Source organism: Aspergillus homomorphus (genome assembly GCF_003184865.1).
Source record: "Aspergillus homomorphus CBS 101889 unplaced genomic scaffold BO97scaffold_44, whole genome shotgun sequence".
NCBI lineage: Eukaryota > Fungi > Ascomycota > Eurotiomycetes > Eurotiales > Aspergillaceae > Aspergillus > Aspergillus homomorphus.
The window spans coordinates 206,705-222,144 of NW_020291930.1; the positions used below are offsets into that span (position 1 = coordinate 206,705).

General features: G+C 50.5%; 6 protein-coding genes across 6 annotated transcripts; 4 read left to right on the plus strand and 2 right to left on the minus strand.

Moving 5' to 3' along the window:
- Positions 1-370: 370 nt before the first annotated feature.
- On the plus strand, positions 371-1,358 carry BO97DRAFT_417446 (BTB/POZ domain-containing protein; the record flags this gene model as incomplete). The annotated part of the gene is made up of 3 exons (XM_025696485.1): positions 371-411; positions 496-634; positions 711-1,358. 3 exons carry the CDS (start codon positions 371-373, stop codon positions 1,356-1,358), a joined length of 828 nt encoding a protein of 275 aa, XP_025547932.1.
- Positions 1,359-1,802: 444 nt separating this feature from the next.
- On the minus strand, positions 1,803-3,544 carry BO97DRAFT_324299 (flavin-containing monooxygenase; the record flags this gene model as incomplete). Its single annotated transcript, XM_025691298.1, has 4 exons — positions 1,803-2,579; positions 2,631-2,767; positions 2,818-3,071; positions 3,120-3,544. Coding segments are annotated over 4 exons (1,593 nt in total), but the record flags the coding sequence as incomplete, so codon positions are not given.
- Positions 3,545-4,251: 707 nt separating this feature from the next.
- Positions 4,252-5,717, plus strand: BO97DRAFT_195501 (MBL fold metallo-hydrolase). Its single transcript, XM_025690500.1, has 3 exons — positions 4,252-4,657; positions 4,719-4,973; positions 5,024-5,717. The coding sequence occupies exons 1-3, from the start codon at positions 4,330-4,332 to the stop codon at positions 5,608-5,610; spliced, it is 1,170 nt and encodes a 389-aa protein (XP_025547934.1). The 5' UTR covers positions 4,252-4,329; the 3' UTR covers positions 5,611-5,717.
- A 1,603-nt stretch (positions 5,718-7,320) lies between these two features.
- BO97DRAFT_480430 (sulfatase family protein) lies at positions 7,321-9,287 on the plus strand (the record flags this gene model as incomplete). Its single annotated transcript, XM_025700758.1, has 5 exons — positions 7,321-7,639; positions 7,689-8,161; positions 8,219-8,705; positions 8,761-8,882; positions 8,933-9,287. 5 exons carry the CDS (start codon positions 7,321-7,323, stop codon positions 9,263-9,265), a joined length of 1,734 nt encoding a protein of 577 aa, XP_025547935.1. The 3' UTR covers positions 9,266-9,287.
- A 737-nt stretch (positions 9,288-10,024) lies between these two features.
- On the plus strand, positions 10,025-12,228 carry BO97DRAFT_460068 (vitamin H transporter; the record flags this gene model as incomplete). Its single annotated transcript, XM_025699325.1, has 7 exons — positions 10,025-10,173; positions 10,245-10,582; positions 10,642-10,812; positions 10,875-11,271; positions 11,321-11,473; positions 11,535-11,600; positions 11,662-12,228. 7 exons carry the CDS (start codon positions 10,025-10,027, stop codon positions 11,852-11,854), a joined length of 1,467 nt encoding a protein of 488 aa, XP_025547936.1. The 3' UTR covers positions 11,855-12,228.
- Positions 12,228-13,627, minus strand: BO97DRAFT_195524 (uncharacterized protein). Its single transcript, XM_025690501.1, has 2 exons — positions 13,502-13,627; positions 12,228-13,450 (listed from the first exon to the last, which is right to left on the minus strand). The coding sequence occupies exons 1-2, from the start codon at positions 13,559-13,561 to the stop codon at positions 12,365-12,367; spliced, it is 1,146 nt and encodes a 381-aa protein (XP_025547937.1). The 5' UTR covers positions 13,562-13,627; the 3' UTR covers positions 12,228-12,364.
- Between the last annotated feature and the right edge of the window lie 1,813 nt (positions 13,628-15,440).

Genomic DNA, 15,440 nt, shown 5'->3' on the forward strand with positions numbered 1-15,440 from the left:
GCGATGAGTCTGGAGGCCTTTAAGAGAGAGAGATCAAGTTTCTCTTCATGGAGCGAGAAGGAAAGCATTTAGAGAAGAAGATTATGTCCCATCGAAACAGGCTGCTGTGCGTGCAAAGCAGATATCAATCTTAATATTACGGAAATCTCGCGTGTGTTAAGATGGACTATTCACTGCTTCACTCCCCCCAACTGTAGATCACGCGACCACAACCAAATGAAATGGCTTTTGTAACACTTGCTATGAGACTCTTCACACACAATCTCCTCCACATCCCCACTGCCCCGTCGACGAGTCAGCAACGAGTAAGCGTGACGACTCAGCGCGCCAACGTGAACCACAACTCGCCCCATCAACCAAGCAAACCAAGATGAACGACGATGGGCTCCCAGAGCTGTCAGAACGCGCCAGGTGAGTAAAGCTACACCCACTCTACCCAAATAGCCCCATCTCCGGCCAGTAACAGAGACAAACACTAACAACACCACCAACCAGCTACTATCTCAACCCGCAATCCAGCGATCTCGCCCTCGTCACCGATGTCCAGGGCTTCCCCGCGCACCGTTTCATCGTGTGTCGCCAGTCCAGATTCCTCTCTCGCGCCGCGAATCAGAAACACACACCCTACCCCATGGTAAGCATCCGATCCCATCATCGTCCGGTCTAGAACAACCCTCGAAGCCCGCACTAACACCCAAACCTTCCACAAGGAGGGCGCCACCAAACCAATCTACCTCCGCCACACAGCTCCGTACCTCCTGACCAAAGTCCTCGAGTACCTCTACAAAGGTGACTACACATTCACCACGAGCACGATCCTGACAGCCATCGACAAGGGCCTGCTCCGCGACAACTCGGCCGTGGTTCCCACACCCGACACTAACCCGCCCACCGCCGCCGGAAAAGACGCTCTCGCCCACCGCTACGTCGCGTGTTTCCATGCCAAGATGTACGCCCAAGCTGAGTACTTCTTGATTGAAGGCCTGCAGACCCTCGCGGCCCACCGCTTTTCCACCGCGCTGTGGGCGCTCCGGCAGGACGAGGACGGGTTCGCGGCCGCCATGGCGGAGCTGTACGACCGCCGCTCGTGGAACTACGTGCGCCTACATCAGCGGATTGTCTCGGAGCTCTTGCACAATCAGGCAATCTATCGAGCTGGGCCGGGGCTCAAGGGCAAGGGTCTCACGCCGCAGCTGTTGGAGCACGTGCCGTGTCTCGGACGGGATCTCGCGTTTGTGGCCATGGATGAGGTGATGAGGCTACGGCGTCGGTTGGGTGCGGCCGAGCAAGCGCTGAAGGCTGTGCTGGAAGAGGACGATGAGGATTTGCGTGAGAAAAAAGCGAGATCGAGTGGGTGATCGTGATCGGCGCATGCTTGGTTGGGCTGCATCTGCGGTTGTGTTGTCTAGTGGGTGGGTGGGTGGCTTCTGTTTTTGTGGTTCATTTTTTTCCTTTAAAGATACGAAGTCGGTTTGGGCTCTTGCACTTACCACGGTCCATGTATCTCTCTACCTAACTTTTTGTTCTTCTGCTTTCTGGCCCACACTTCTTGGTTCCTTCTTGTATCTAGCGATGGATAGTTCGCGATAGGACCGGTGGACAGCAATGTAATCTCTTCTCATATCAATGTGGTCGTCATCTAGCACATCAAAGACCTATTTGCACAATCATGCACATGCGCATGCGTACGCATGACCCCTTTCTTCTTACCATGCCCCCTCGCTCAATCTCTTGAACATTTCTGCTTCTTCCCTGTCAACTTCCATCTTCATCTGCTTCCAGTCTTTATTACCCAAGTACCAGTCCAGATACCATGTCAGATCCCGCACGCCAGTCGGAAACTCCACATCCACAAAGCCGGACCCCAAGTACCCGAACCGATTCCCACTCCAGTAAACAACTTCGTAATCACTCAGCGTCGGCGTCCGCAACGCTTCGAAGTACGCCAACCGTGACCCAGGCCACACGACCGCTAGCCCGTCCTTCCTCCCTTGCTTGAACCAGCTCGAGCACGGATCCGCCCAGCAGGTTCGTGGTAGATAAGTCCGAACATGCTCGACAAAGTCCTCCACCGCGGCGGGCTTAGGGCTGAGACGACGGATATGTTGTATTCGCATGCGTTGTATGACCTGGATGAAGTAGCTTGATAGATGTGAGATTATTGGGAGAATGGAGCCGTGGCCGACTGGACCAAAAGGGCCGGAGTAGGTGAAATAGTTCGGGAATCCGTCGACGGCGATAGCCAGGTAGCTTGTCGGTGTGTCAGACCACTTGTCTGCTAGGCTTATACCGTTGAGACCAATGATCGGGAAGCGCGGCCGGTAGGAGGTGTCGAAGCCGGTTGCGCAGATGATCACGTCTACCGCGTGCTCAACTCCTGTAGCGGAGTCAATCACCCCTGTGGGTGTGATTTGTCTGATGGGTGAAGTGAAGACAGTCGTTTTATCGGAAGCTAATGCTTCGAGAAAGCCGTTGCCTGGTGTGGGGCGACGGCATGCAACATTGAAGTTAGAGGGAATGATAGCATCGCGTACGTGAGGCTTGGATTGAAGTTTGGTATACATTTCGCTGTACGCGTACTATAGAGAGTCAGTTAGAAACCAGGCATCAGTATGAATATCGATACTTACAGCATTGGCGTCATCGGATTCTGCCGTATCACGCAAAGTGAGCTTAATGCGCTGGTTCAACTCGTTCTCGATGGCCTTCTTGTATCGATGATACTTCCCTGGATCGGAACTGAAGTCTTTCTTCTGCTCAGAGGAATCTAAGCTCTGTTAGATCCAAGCCTCTCAAGAACCATATACCCGGGCTTACAATCAAAATTCCGACCGTCCTTCCCAGCAAAGCTCTGTCCGAACGCCGCCGTGATCCATACGGGGCTTCGCACCCATGTGTACAGATGAGATACTTCATCGTGAATGCTGGCAATGACCTGAACTCCTGAGCTGCCCGAACCAATGACAGCCACCCTCTTATCCTTCAGACTAAATCCCTCGGGGTAGGCAGCTGTATGAAAAAGCTTGCCTTGGAATGAATGCAGCCCAGGTGTATCCGGCCACTTCCACGCACTATGTTCGTCAGCTCTCTTCTACATATCTGTATGGTCATGAACATACTTCAGGAATCCGGAGCCATTGATGAACACATCGCCCTCCTCCTCCCACTCGCTCGCGTGTCCGTGATCGTCCGTCCGCCTCAGCTTTACCACCCACTTGCTCCTCCCTTCATCCCACACTGCTGAGATCACTGCCGTCCTCAAGCGGATATACCGCATCATGCCCTCTTCCTCCACTATCCGTTTCATGTACTCCCATATTTCCCTCGCACCGGAGTAGTAACGCGTCCAACTGGGGTTACTCCTCCAGGGAAACGTATAGGCCACGCTGGGAATATCACACGCACACCCAGGATAACGGTTCTCATACCATGTACCTCCAACATCATTGTTCTTTTCATAGCAGACAATCTCGACGCCCAGTCCTTCAAGGGCGGGGGGAGCGTGGTGCAGGAAATCGATCCCCGCCGCTCCAGCACCAAGGACAATTATCTTGAAGGTTTTGTGGTCCGGCGGAGGTTCGTTGATCAAGTGGTTAGAGACAATATATCCGCGGTCGGAGGGAATATCCCACTCGGGATGGTGAACGGGGCGAGTGGCCGAAGAGGGGTGGGGTCCGGCGCTGTTGCTCCCTAAGTGGAGAACCGAGGCCGGTACGCCGTATTTTTCGAAGATAAGATTGGGCAGCGGGTCGATGGAGCCCATTCTGAATGAAGCCGTTCACTGGGACAATTATTAGTCGAAACTGAAGCAAGACTTGACTTTCAAAACCGATGAAAGTGTCAAATCCAGGAAATGCAACATGCGCGAGTGGGGGGTTTATAAGACCCCAGACGGGATGCATGGACAACAGTAAGTAGCATTGTTCCGTTTCTTCAGCTGATTGCTGCAGGCTTTTATGAGTAATTCAAGTGACTCAGCTTGCTCCAACTATCCCGGTCGCTTCGGTTTCAGCGATTGGGAGCTTCACATTTTGGACTGAGGTACATACAGTATCTTTGTAGATGCTGGCAGGGATGCATGCCGTCCTTTGTTGAGGGGAAGTGAGGGGAAGGCCCGGAACGCAGTCGGCCCGTTGCGATAACGGTGGGTCCCGTTAGCCACTAAGCTGAAGACGGCAAAGAACGGGGTAGCGGGGGTGCTTGAAGCGCTGGATGACGGAGGTTGAAGTATCGTAGCAAGCTGTGGTTTGGACTAGAATATAAGCTTGGGTATTTGAGCAGTTTTATCAGAGACATTAGTGATCACCGTCATCTACGAATCCCGCTACCATGACAGGTTTGCTAGACGTCCCGCAATCCGACCACACGGTCCGAGTAAGGATGGTTGATACCACTACTCTAATGAGCCTCCGAACAGAGACTCTCATCCAGCCTCTACAGTTAGGCCATGAGTTCCTTAATCTGACAGACGTCGCATTTCTGATCGAAAACGATGCGCTCAACAAGAAAATCATGTTTGACCTAGGCTCACGGAAGGACTATTGGAATCTTCCTACCGTTGCGAAACGGGGGATCAGTAAGATCCTGTCCGCTCTAAAGGTGGAGAAGGATGTGGGAGAAATCTTGAAAGAGAGTGGAGTCTCATTGGAAGAGATCAGTATGTCCAAGAGCTCGTTCAAGCGCTCAATTATAATCTCAAGCCTGATACTGCGTGGTAGCATCCATCATCTGGTCGCATTATCACTGGGATCACATTGGAGACGTTGCCAAGTTTCCACCTTCAACAGAATTGATTGTTGGTCCTGGCTTTTTGAAAGACCCAGCTCTATTTCCAGGCTACCCTGAAAACCCAAATTCTCCCGTCCCGGCAGATGCATTCCACGACCGTGAGGTAGTTGAGCCTGACTTCCCCCTGAGAGTCGCAGGCTATCGCGCCATGGACTTCTTCGGGGATGGGTCTTTCTATCTTCTAGGTATGTCAGTTAATCTCTTCGATCAAAGGCAGAGCCTCACCTCCCATTAGACACCCCCGGTCACTGTGTAGGCCACATCTGCGGCCTCGCTCGTACAACAAAACACACTTTCATTCTTCTCGGCGGCGACATCTGCCATTTCGCTGGCGTAATTCGACCCACCCCAGAAGTTCCATTCCCAGCCCATTTCCCCCTTGAAACCTTGGATAGCGATCCATTCTTCCCTGTCCCATGTCCATGCAGTATCTTCACCGATCATCATCCGATTACTCAAATAGACCGTGAGAAAACTCCCTTCTACGACATATCTGCCTTGGAAGCCAGCGTGTTTGATGACCCTGGGATTGCACAGCAATCCGTGGATCAGCTGCGACGAATTGATGCTTTACCAAATGTGTTTATCTGCATTGCGCATGACCCTGAGCTGGTGCGGCATCTTCCCACTTTGAATAAGTCCCCTGAAGCGGACCTGAACGAGTGGAAGAGGAAAGGATGGAAGAGGAAGGTCCGGTGGGGATGGGTGAACGAGTTGCCTCGTGCAGGTCGGCCAGGAAGGAAGCCAATTGTTCAAAGGTTCTGGCGGGGGGGCAGTATCTGGGAAGATGCGTTCAAGGAGCTGTTCGGCGCAGAGCCTTGATGATTGCGCGTGTGGTCATTTAGAGATATCAGGTTTATAGTGTATCGTCAAGATTTGATGACTTAAGAGTTGAAATGTTTAGCTTTTAAAGCCTCTCTCTGCGCAGATACGAGCTCAAAAGGCACGAGGATATGAGTAACTGCCAATGCACATCTTGTGGCTGCCTTGTATGAATGTCGTCAAGCCGCTAATCGCCCCGATAACTGAGAGAGAATGGAGAATCTGGAGGCAATGATTATAAACAATATGATTGCCGCTAGATTGGAGGGGAATGCTGAAGAAAAAGCTTGCTGCAAGCTATTGTGTGCTACGGAAAAGAAGTGTATATTCATCGGCCGTGGTCAAAGGGACTCGTGTCCAGAGCACCCAGTTATCCTGTTCTTATCGCGCGTCGCGCACTACGGTCACAACTCGGAGGGTGGAAACTGTTCGTTTGCTGACCGCCTTGGAACAGCTGGATTTCCCACCCAGCGGGCGAAACTCGGCGGTCACGACTGTTCGTTCTTTGACCGCCTAGGCGACTGTCTGGCAGAATCCCGCCCAACAATCGGGAAAACCTCGGTCAGAAAACTGTTTGTGCCCTGACCGCTTCGACCTGGCAGAATTTCCAAACAGTGGGCGAAACTCGACGGTCGAAACTGTTGAAAGGCTTACCGCCATTTTAGTGGCGGAATGATCCAATCCTATCAGATCTTTAAATTCAAGACGAGATCGTGCTGGATTGGAACTAGATCCCATACTTATAATATGCTCGTATGTTCTCTTATGCCATAGACTTCCCTCAATAATGTTATCTCAGGATGGATAAGCCCGGACTTTGTGAACCGAACGAGGAGGTTGAGGTATCCAGTACTTATGCTGGAGAGTAGCATATATTTTCAGCGCAACACCATTCTGAAGATAACCAGGCGTTGCATACTAGCTGAAGTACCCTACACTGTTATCTTTAATGCTTATGGTATATCGGACTTTCACACCTATACACTCTACGTCACTCCATAGAAGCGTAGATTGAATGTTAAGCAGCCAATGTACTCACGTAAGAGCGACTTCGTTTCTATTCTGCACTTGCAGTCGAGCGGTCGGCCAGGCGGTATAGAAAGGAATTGGAGGATATAGAGAACTGTCTCTCTTAATTAGCCACACATTCGCGTAGCCAATTTCAATTCCACCTAATGATTAATCTGATTAATCTCAAGGATATGCACGTCATGCAATAGCCTTCCGCGGTTTACACTGTTTAGAACTCACCAAGCCGATCAAGGTCTGCCATGAGCTCATCATAAAGGAGAGCACGCCATCAGCTCTAGCCGAGCTCCACAATTCAAGGGCGCGCTGGTTGCTGGTGGACTGGATTCCTTCGAGTGTGTCCCTCCCAACTGCATATCCGTTCAAACGAGAATGATTTCCCCAGACCATGAGTGGATCCTATCGTGCGGGTCTGGGCTTTGTCTGAGCCAAGCACTGCAAGGGACTATGGTTTATTGGCCATCCATGGTGCAATCTGCCACTAAAAAGAGCATCACTGCGTGCCATCATCATATTCTCGCTAGCCGAACCAGAAGTTAATCCTCGGTCGGCAACGTCAAGCACCCGCTATGGTGTCATCCCGCGATATCTTCTCGCCATCCGGGCGCAATGAATGCTCGGATATGGTATAACTGCGTCAGCTGCTGCTTCCCACCAATACCAGCAATTGAGGCCAAAATCATGAGGCGCTTGCTCCTGGTACTCGCGCTGCTCATCGCTGGCTCTAAGGCCATTCCAGGCCAGCAGCAGCAGCCCTTGCAGCAGGAGCAACCGACATCGGCCAAACCGCCCAACTTTCTTTTCATCCTGACCGATGACCAGGATCTTCAGCTGAATTCCCCAGCGTATATGCCACACACGCTCGCCTGGATCAAGGAACAAGGCATTGAATTTCAGAATCACTTTGTCACTACCGCCCTATGCTGTCCCTCGCGAGTCAGTCTCTGGACCGGCCGACAAGCGCACAACACAAATGTCACGGATGTACATCCACCTTATGGTAATTTCGACGTCTGAAATTGAATGTGACCAAGCGTTAACCTTGATAGGCGGCTATCCGAAATTTGTGTCTCAAGGCTTCAATGATAACTTCCTGCCCGTCTGGTTGCAATCTGCGGGCTACAATACATTTTACACCGGCAAACTCTTCAACGCACATAGTATCCACACGTACAACGCCCCTTTCGTCAACGGCTTTAATGGCTCCGACTTTCTCCTTGATCCCTTCACCTACTCTTACTGGAACGCCACTTACCAGCGCAACCATGATCCACCGCGCAGCTACGAGGGTCACCACACGACAGATGTGATTACCGACAAAGCATTGGGATTTCTCGAGGATGCTTTGCAGAGTGACTCGCCCTTCTTTCTCACAGTGGCACCAATTGCACCCCACACCAATGTGGAGCTGGAGCAGGAAAGAGGAAACCCAGTCATGACGGAACCACTTCCCGCGCCGCGCCATGCGCATCTCTTCCCAGACGCGAAAGTACCACGAACACCACACTTCAATCCTGCACAGGTATGCTTCCGTGCCAGCTTGCCATGAAAGGAAAAAAAAAAGCTGAATGTGTAATAGCTCTCCGGAGTGAGTTGGATTCGTAACCTCGAGCTCAAAAACCAAACCGTCATTGATTATGAAGACCATCTTTACCGACAACGTTTGCGTGCATTGCAAGGGGTTGACGAGCTTGTTGACCGTCTGTTGACTCGCCTGGCAGCTAGCGGCGAACTTCAAAACACCTTTATTATATACAGTGCAGATAACGGCTACCACATTGGCCAGCATCGTCTGCCACCCGGAAAGACGACTGGATACGAGGAGGACATCCGCGTTCCGTTCTACATACGTGGGCCTGGACTCCCACGCGGTGTCAGCGTTGATCGTGTCACTACCCACATTGACATCGCACCCACGTTGTTTGAGCTTGCTGGTATCCCGCTGAGGGGAGATTTTGATGGCACTCCAATGCCCTTGGCGCGGGAAACCAAATCCATTTTGCATGAACATGTGACGGTGGAATATTGGGGAAGGGCCGTTCTTGAAGGAGAGTTTTCACGACTTGGTATGGTTTTTCTGTCGCCGATGAGAAACAGACTGCTGATATCAACTGGCTTTAGGTCCTCATGGATCTCCCACCATGCCCAACAATACATACAAGTCCGCTCGGATCCTGTCGAACGAGTATAATCTGTACTACTCGGTCTGGTGTAACAACGACCACGAGTTGTACGACCTTTCGGTATGTGTAACGCAGCATATGCCAACCTACTGTGCCTAACAAATGCACAGACGGACCCATACCAGATGAACAACCTTTACTCCCGCAGCAAGGTTCGTTTGCTCGGTCGTCCTTTGGCAGCAGTGCTTGACCGGATCGATGCACTCCTTCTCGTGCTCAAATCCTGTCAAGGACGAACTTGTATCGAGCCCTGGAAAGTTCTCCATCCTTCAGGTGATGTGCGTAGTCTCAAAGAGGCGCTGGACGCCCAGTACGATGGATTCTACAAGGCCCAACCCAAGGTGCTGTACTCGGTGTGCGAGGACGGCTACCTCATTGATGCTGAAGGCCCGCAGACGGGATACCAGTATCGGGATGGATTGAGCTGGGAAGCGTGGACTTGAGGCGAGTCCATAATTATGATATTCATGTGGTGATATGACGGCGAGTAATGAATATGTAAACCCAAACTGCGGCACGACTTTTAACAATGCAACCTTCCACGCGTAGCACATGGACAGGAATATAGCTCAACTCAATTCATGGCTCCTCTTTAAGAAGTAGACAAAAGAACAAAGTGGATTGCGAGGAACAGAGTGAGTTTCCAGGTTCCATTGGGCGTTTCTAGAATTGGGGAAAAAGCAGCATCTCATAGAATTCCTGCTTCTCTCATCGGCTTGATAATGATGCGATTGCGGGAGGGTGTCCGCCAAGTGCGTAACCCTGACTGAATGACCATCCAGATTCAACCTCAGCACACATGAGGACCTCGCTTAGGGGAGGCATTGAGAGACCTCTGACTTTGAAAGATAATCATACATAATCAGCCTTCTATCAGATAAGCCTGATCGAGCCATGCATGAAAAGACCTGAGAAAGCCCATCGGAATTGACATCAGCAGCAGCAGTGATTGCGCCATCCAGCCCGTCTCTCACTCTATCCGGCTGCTCCTCCACTGCGGGTCAATCTTAGCGAGCCCGAGTTGCCCATCACAACTCACCTTGCCTTCACTTCACCGCCGTATAAGTATCCCACCTCTCCATACAGTTATGTGGTCCAGCCAGCTCAAGTTCTCTGTGTGATCTAGCCGCCTTTCCCTCTGGCTTCCTCACGTTAATTTTCTCGGTTGAAGCTTCGAGGCCGCGCATAACGTCTCCGCAGCCATGGCCACTCACTCCTACCCCGAGCAGGACTTCTCTGAAGAAAAAGTCATCGACAAGGTCCTGAGCCACGAGGTCAGCCACGACAACGACGAAGGGGTCGAGATAATCAAGAATTGGGATGACAAGGAAGAAGCACGAGTTCGTCGGAAGTAGGTCCATCCTACCTATCCAGGCCATGTTGCGGAAAATCCTGTTTGACTTACATATATACTTTCCATAGGATTGACTTTATCCTTCTCCCCGTTCTCGGACTCGCCTTCTTCGGTCTCCAGGTCGACCGTGGCAATATCAGCGCTGCATTAACCTCAACCATCACCGAGGACCTACATATCAACACCAACCAGATCAATGTCGGCACCCAGCTGCTGTCTGCGGGAATCGTCGTCAGTGAGATTCCGTCGAATATCATTCTTCAGCGCGTGGGACCTCAAGTCTGGTTATCGGCCCAGCTTGTTGCTTGGGGATTGGTGGGGGTTTTCCAGGCCTTTGTGAAGTCATATCCTGCTTTTCTGGTCACGAGGTTGCTGCTTGGCTTGCTTGAGGGTGGCTTTATTCCTGGTACGTTGAGGTCTTGATGGGTTGGTATAATACAACCGGCTGATACGTGTGTCTCACAGGTGCTCTCTACTATCTCTCTCAGTGGTACAAACGCCCCGAGATCAGTTTCCGCACAACCCTTTTTTTCTATGGGCAGATGTTCGCCGGTGCGACCTCCAGTCTCATCTCCGCTGGCTTGCTGAAACTAGCCGGAAGGTGCGGACTCGCAGGATGGCAATGGATCTTCCTGAGTAAGTTCCTTGACCAGAACATCGCAGTACGTTGTGCAATACTCATACCGAACGTCAAACAGTCGAGGGTCTCATCACCATCTTCGCCGCCATTCTGTTCATCCTCTTCATCCCCAAAAAAGCCGGCGACGGGAGCCCCCTCGCCAGCATGGGCCGCTGGAGCTACTTCACCCCGCGCGAGAAACAAATCATCCGCGACCGCGTCCTGCTCGACGACCCGCTCAAAGCCCGCGACCACATCAAGATTACCGGCCGCGATATCTGGGACACCATGCGCAAGCCCACCGTCATTCAGCACTTCATGATCAGCCTCGTGTCGATGTCCGCCCTCCAGGGCCTAAATCAATACACGCCCAGCATGATCAAGTCGTTCGGGTTTAGTGCCGTCCGCGCCAACGCTCTAGCCAGTGTCCCGGTCTACGTGAGCATTGTCTGGCTGACGATCCTCGCTTGGTTCTCGTACGTTCCCATCACTCCACTCTTACGGGGTGGCATTAACAAGCCACAGTGACAAGACCGGCAAACGCGGCCCCTTCGTCCTGCTATGCATCACCTGGAACGTCGTTTCCTATGCCTGTCTGCGCACCACACCTGCGGATTCTTCTCGCTGGCATAAGTACGCAGTCATCACGATCGCGAATGTTGTCTACGCCAGTATGCAGTAAGTAGCCCTTTGAGTCCAGACGTTCTATCGCAAAATCAACCACTAACTCGCGACGAAGTGTCTTAAACATCGCTTGGCTCGGTTTCCACTGCAAGACGCCCCAAGAGCGGAGCATCTCCATGGCGTATGCTTCTCCTCCTTTTTATCTAACTCCTATAAACTACAATCACTAACCCAGACAACAGACTGATCGTCATGGCCGCCAACTGCGCCGGTATCTCAGGCTCGCAGATCTTCCGCACATCAGACAAGCCGCTCTACCGGCACGGGTTGACGGCTATCACGGCCTTGGCGGCTGTCTCTTGGGTGCAGACGTTAGGGTTGATTCTGTGGTACGCTTTCAAGCAGAAACGGGCGACAGGCAAAGAACTGGCTTGATTGTTTGCCTGGGTGTTTATTTCGATGATGGTTCAAATGTGTTATGATTTGATAGAGTACTGTTAAGATTGATGATTAGGATCTCTTAGCATTCTCTAGATGCGGGGTTGAGAGCTTTGGAAAGGTAGTTTTGTTATCTGTACTTGTCAGAAACGACATGTTCAGAGTACTAGCCTGGATAATGAGTGGCTTGTTCAAAGATGCATATTCTTGAGGGAAGCAAGATAAAAATAGCATGTGGGATCTAAGAGCCGCAGCACATGGTACTAATCTTGATCCGCTTGGTCACAGACTTGGGTGATTGTGCATGAACTTGTGTCTGAATTTCCTAATACAAAAATTCTGTATTTGGTGCACAATGAATTTCGAACCCGTTGTATTCCAAGTTTGACTCAACTTGCGAATTCTGCAAAGCAATGTAAACTAATCCAGCATTCAGCAGTTGCCGTTTGCAGGTACAACAGCTGAAGCGGGCAAGCAATAGCAAGTCTCCAGTTTATCTACAGATCTTCATTCACTCAATCCAGTATTTTGCGAATCAAGCCGTATAGCAAGCCGTGTCCAGTGGCGTCCTGGGTCCAGATCTGACCATGAAGTTGTCCAGGGTTCTTTATAGCCCGTTTCTTTCTGGCGTGCTTTTACTTCTGCCAAGCACGCTTCGTATGCAGAGATGTCATCAGGTCTTAGCGTTGAAAAACGGGAAATTTCTTCGAAATCATTGTGCGCAGCGCTGGGCTCATACCGACACCCCAACACCATAAGGTCGACCAATTTTGGGAAACGCCTTAATGAGGTCAGGAACTGGGCCCAACTTCCCGTCCGCAAGGTGACACCACGGAAGCGCAGATAAAATAGCGTCTCTCTATATGACAAGACTGCTGAAAGCAACTCATATGAGATCACCACACGAGTCAGGTGTAGCCGCTCCAAAGGTGCATCAAGAGGGAGGAATGAATGATACCCCGGCACTTCGAAATCATACCATTTAATCACGAGACTGCGCAACCTCTGGGCATGTCGAAATATCTGCTCTCCCAGACAGAAGATAGTATCCTTAGGTTCTTTTGTCTTACCTCTCAATTCGACCGAAAGATCTTGAAGCTGTGGCAGAAAAATGACAAGCATGCGTTCGAAGCTCGGATGATGGCCCAGGCCGTAACCTCTAAGGCGCAGCGTGCGTAAACTTGGAGGGTGTGCATGCTGAAGAGCTGTGAATATGAAGTCGCGTTCGTCATCCCGAGGAGTGGAAACGTTGCAGAAGAAACCTTGTAGGCAGTGGAGATTTTGGAAGAGGAGATGAAAGCTCCGACAGAGCAGCTTCGGGTCGACATGTAGGTTTTGAATATAGCGGGTTAAGCCAGACGCGATAATGCCTTGAAGTTTCGTCTCAGTCTGATTTATATCGTCGCGTAGGGGTCCCTCATAGCACATGATGGTATCCTTAAATAAGATACGAGTAGCACTTTGATGGAATAGCTTGTTGACGAGCCGAGGACGTCTCAGCCTCTTGTTTCGTTCCTTGAAGGAGTAGTAATCATGGCCATCAACATCGCAAGAGCATAGACTGAGTGATTCTGTTGCGACTAACAGGACGATCTGCATCAGTGGTCAGTTTATCACAGCGACGGATCCGGATTGCAAGATCACTTCGTCACAAAGTTCCATCGGAAGGGAGTTAATCCCACGCAGCTCTTGTTCTGCAGACATGAGGCCAGAAGGAAGTTGAGAGGTTATTTCCTTGTTTGGGAGTGACTGGTTGGGGAAGGAGAGGACTGTGCCTGCCAGAGCTCACTGAGCGGAACTGGAGCCCGACTGACAGAGCCTCTCCCAAATCAGCTGACCTCAATCCGCAAAAAGGAACATGCATCGCGTCTCGTGTGTTCACTCATAACACATCACATCTTCTCCTTCTCACTGTGTTTTCGCCCGTTCTCAACCCGTCCATTTGTCTCCTTTTGCTTTGTTCTGACCCTGACGTCCGAGTAACCCCCCGCATCCATGGCTCGCTAGTCTCAACTACCCTTACACTCTTGAAGACGTTCACTCAAGAAGTCAATCCAAGTTTCTCGATATGACGTTCCTGCCTCGACGCTCCTTCCTCTCGTCCTTCGTGGTAAGCCTACTCTGTAACCTATCTAACCAAGTGATCAGGCTGAGATTTATGTAAATATATTCAGCCATCCTTCGAGACGACGCTTCATATCTTTCCCCACTCTACTATACTTCTGATAAGTTGACAAGACCTCCACGCAATGAAAGTCCTGAGCTAATCACTCTTCTAGCGAGCTCTCTTCGAAGGTACTGTACAGTTTCCTATCTTCATCTCTGCCAACCCTCTTTGAGGGCGCGGTTTCGCGTCTTCCTTTACCTTGCTAGACCTCTTTGAGATTGAGGTTTACTTTTCATCCTACACACCAACCGAAAGAAAAACTGTCGCGAGTACCAGAATCAAATTAGTGCGAGAAAAGTAGAGCTGAGGAGACGTATGAGACGAAAGGATACAGGATAGATGGTCGGGAGAAGAAGGAGTGGGATTTTGTATCGATAGGCTTGAGAGTTGTTGACTGTCTGAGCTGGATTTTTCTATGTTGATGATCTTTGGGTTTTAGGAGTTCACTGTCGTCTGAGATGCTTGATTTCTTGAGGAGATCGGAGATGATGTTGCTGGAGTGAGAGTGGTGGAGATGGACGCACGCCCTGGCCAGCAAAAAAAATTGTTGTTAAGCTCTTGTCCGGATGATGTCTTGCATGATTCAGTTGATGTGCCCAATGCGTTCTTATGCTACATTTTTGTTGGGGGTTGATGATATTAACCCAGGGGTATTAGAAGACGCGGTGGTCAAGGCACTTTTCTATTAGACCATTTGTTCTTCCATGTGTTAAATGATTTGCGTTGGGCTAGGATACGGGGGTATGTTCCGCATTGATGATGAAAAGCGAAGACAACTTAGTGTCTGTGGTGGACTACTGGACCTTGTGCCCTGTCTAATTTCTGGATCCTGTATGTTGTGAGCATATGAATCTGTTCATCAGGTCTTCATAATAGCCACTGAACTACTTATCCCAGTGAGCAGCACATTTGAAGTACCGGAAGCTATCCATATATGAATCAAGCCACCCGGAAACGGTATCAAGATAAAATTGTGGCTAAAACCGTCTGGAAGGAAGTAATACTGCTCCCTAAGGTCTTGCATATCACCTGACTCTAAGATAATATATCCCTTTCCAGGCTTTCGACCCTTGAAGCCCCCACCCAACGGCATAGATCTCACTAGGAGAGATAGCGCATGGAAAATAGACGCGTAGGAAATTGCTAGCACCGGTTAAACTACGAAAGAGATGAGAAAGATGACGAATCACTTACATCCGCACCGAATTCATTGCCTAGAATATGGCACCTGAATAAACAATCATCTAATCCACCCAAACATACTATCTCAAAAGAATTCAAGCTTACTCAGCCAAGAAAAGACGAAATCCATGCGCCCCCCTGGTATTATCTATCCCCTGCATTCCCGAATCCGCAATGGAAGCCGAGAAATAAAGTTTCCCTTCCCTGGCGATCCAGACCCGATGGCCAGGATCG

Excerpts from the sequence above, each read along its gene's own strand:
- BO97DRAFT_195501 (XM_025690500.1), top strand. The coding sequence starts at position 4,330 with ATGACAGGTTTGCTAGACGTCCCGCAATCCGACCACACGGTCCGAGTA. Across the intron at positions 4,658-4,718 it reads AGTCTCATTGGAAGAGATCA|CATCCATCATCTGGTCGCAT; the intron begins GTATGTCCAAGA and ends ACTGCGTGGTAG. Across the intron at positions 4,974-5,023 it reads TGGGTCTTTCTATCTTCTAG|ACACCCCCGGTCACTGTGTA; the intron begins GTATGTCAGTTA and ends ACCTCCCATTAG.
- BO97DRAFT_195524 (XM_025690501.1), bottom strand. The coding sequence starts at position 13,561 with ATGTCTGCAGAACAAGAGCTGCGTGGGATTAACTCCCTTCCGATGGAA. Across the intron at positions 13,451-13,501 it reads CGATGGAACTTTGTGACGAA|ATCGTCCTGTTAGTCGCAAC; the intron begins GTGATCTTGCAA and ends CCACTGATGCAG.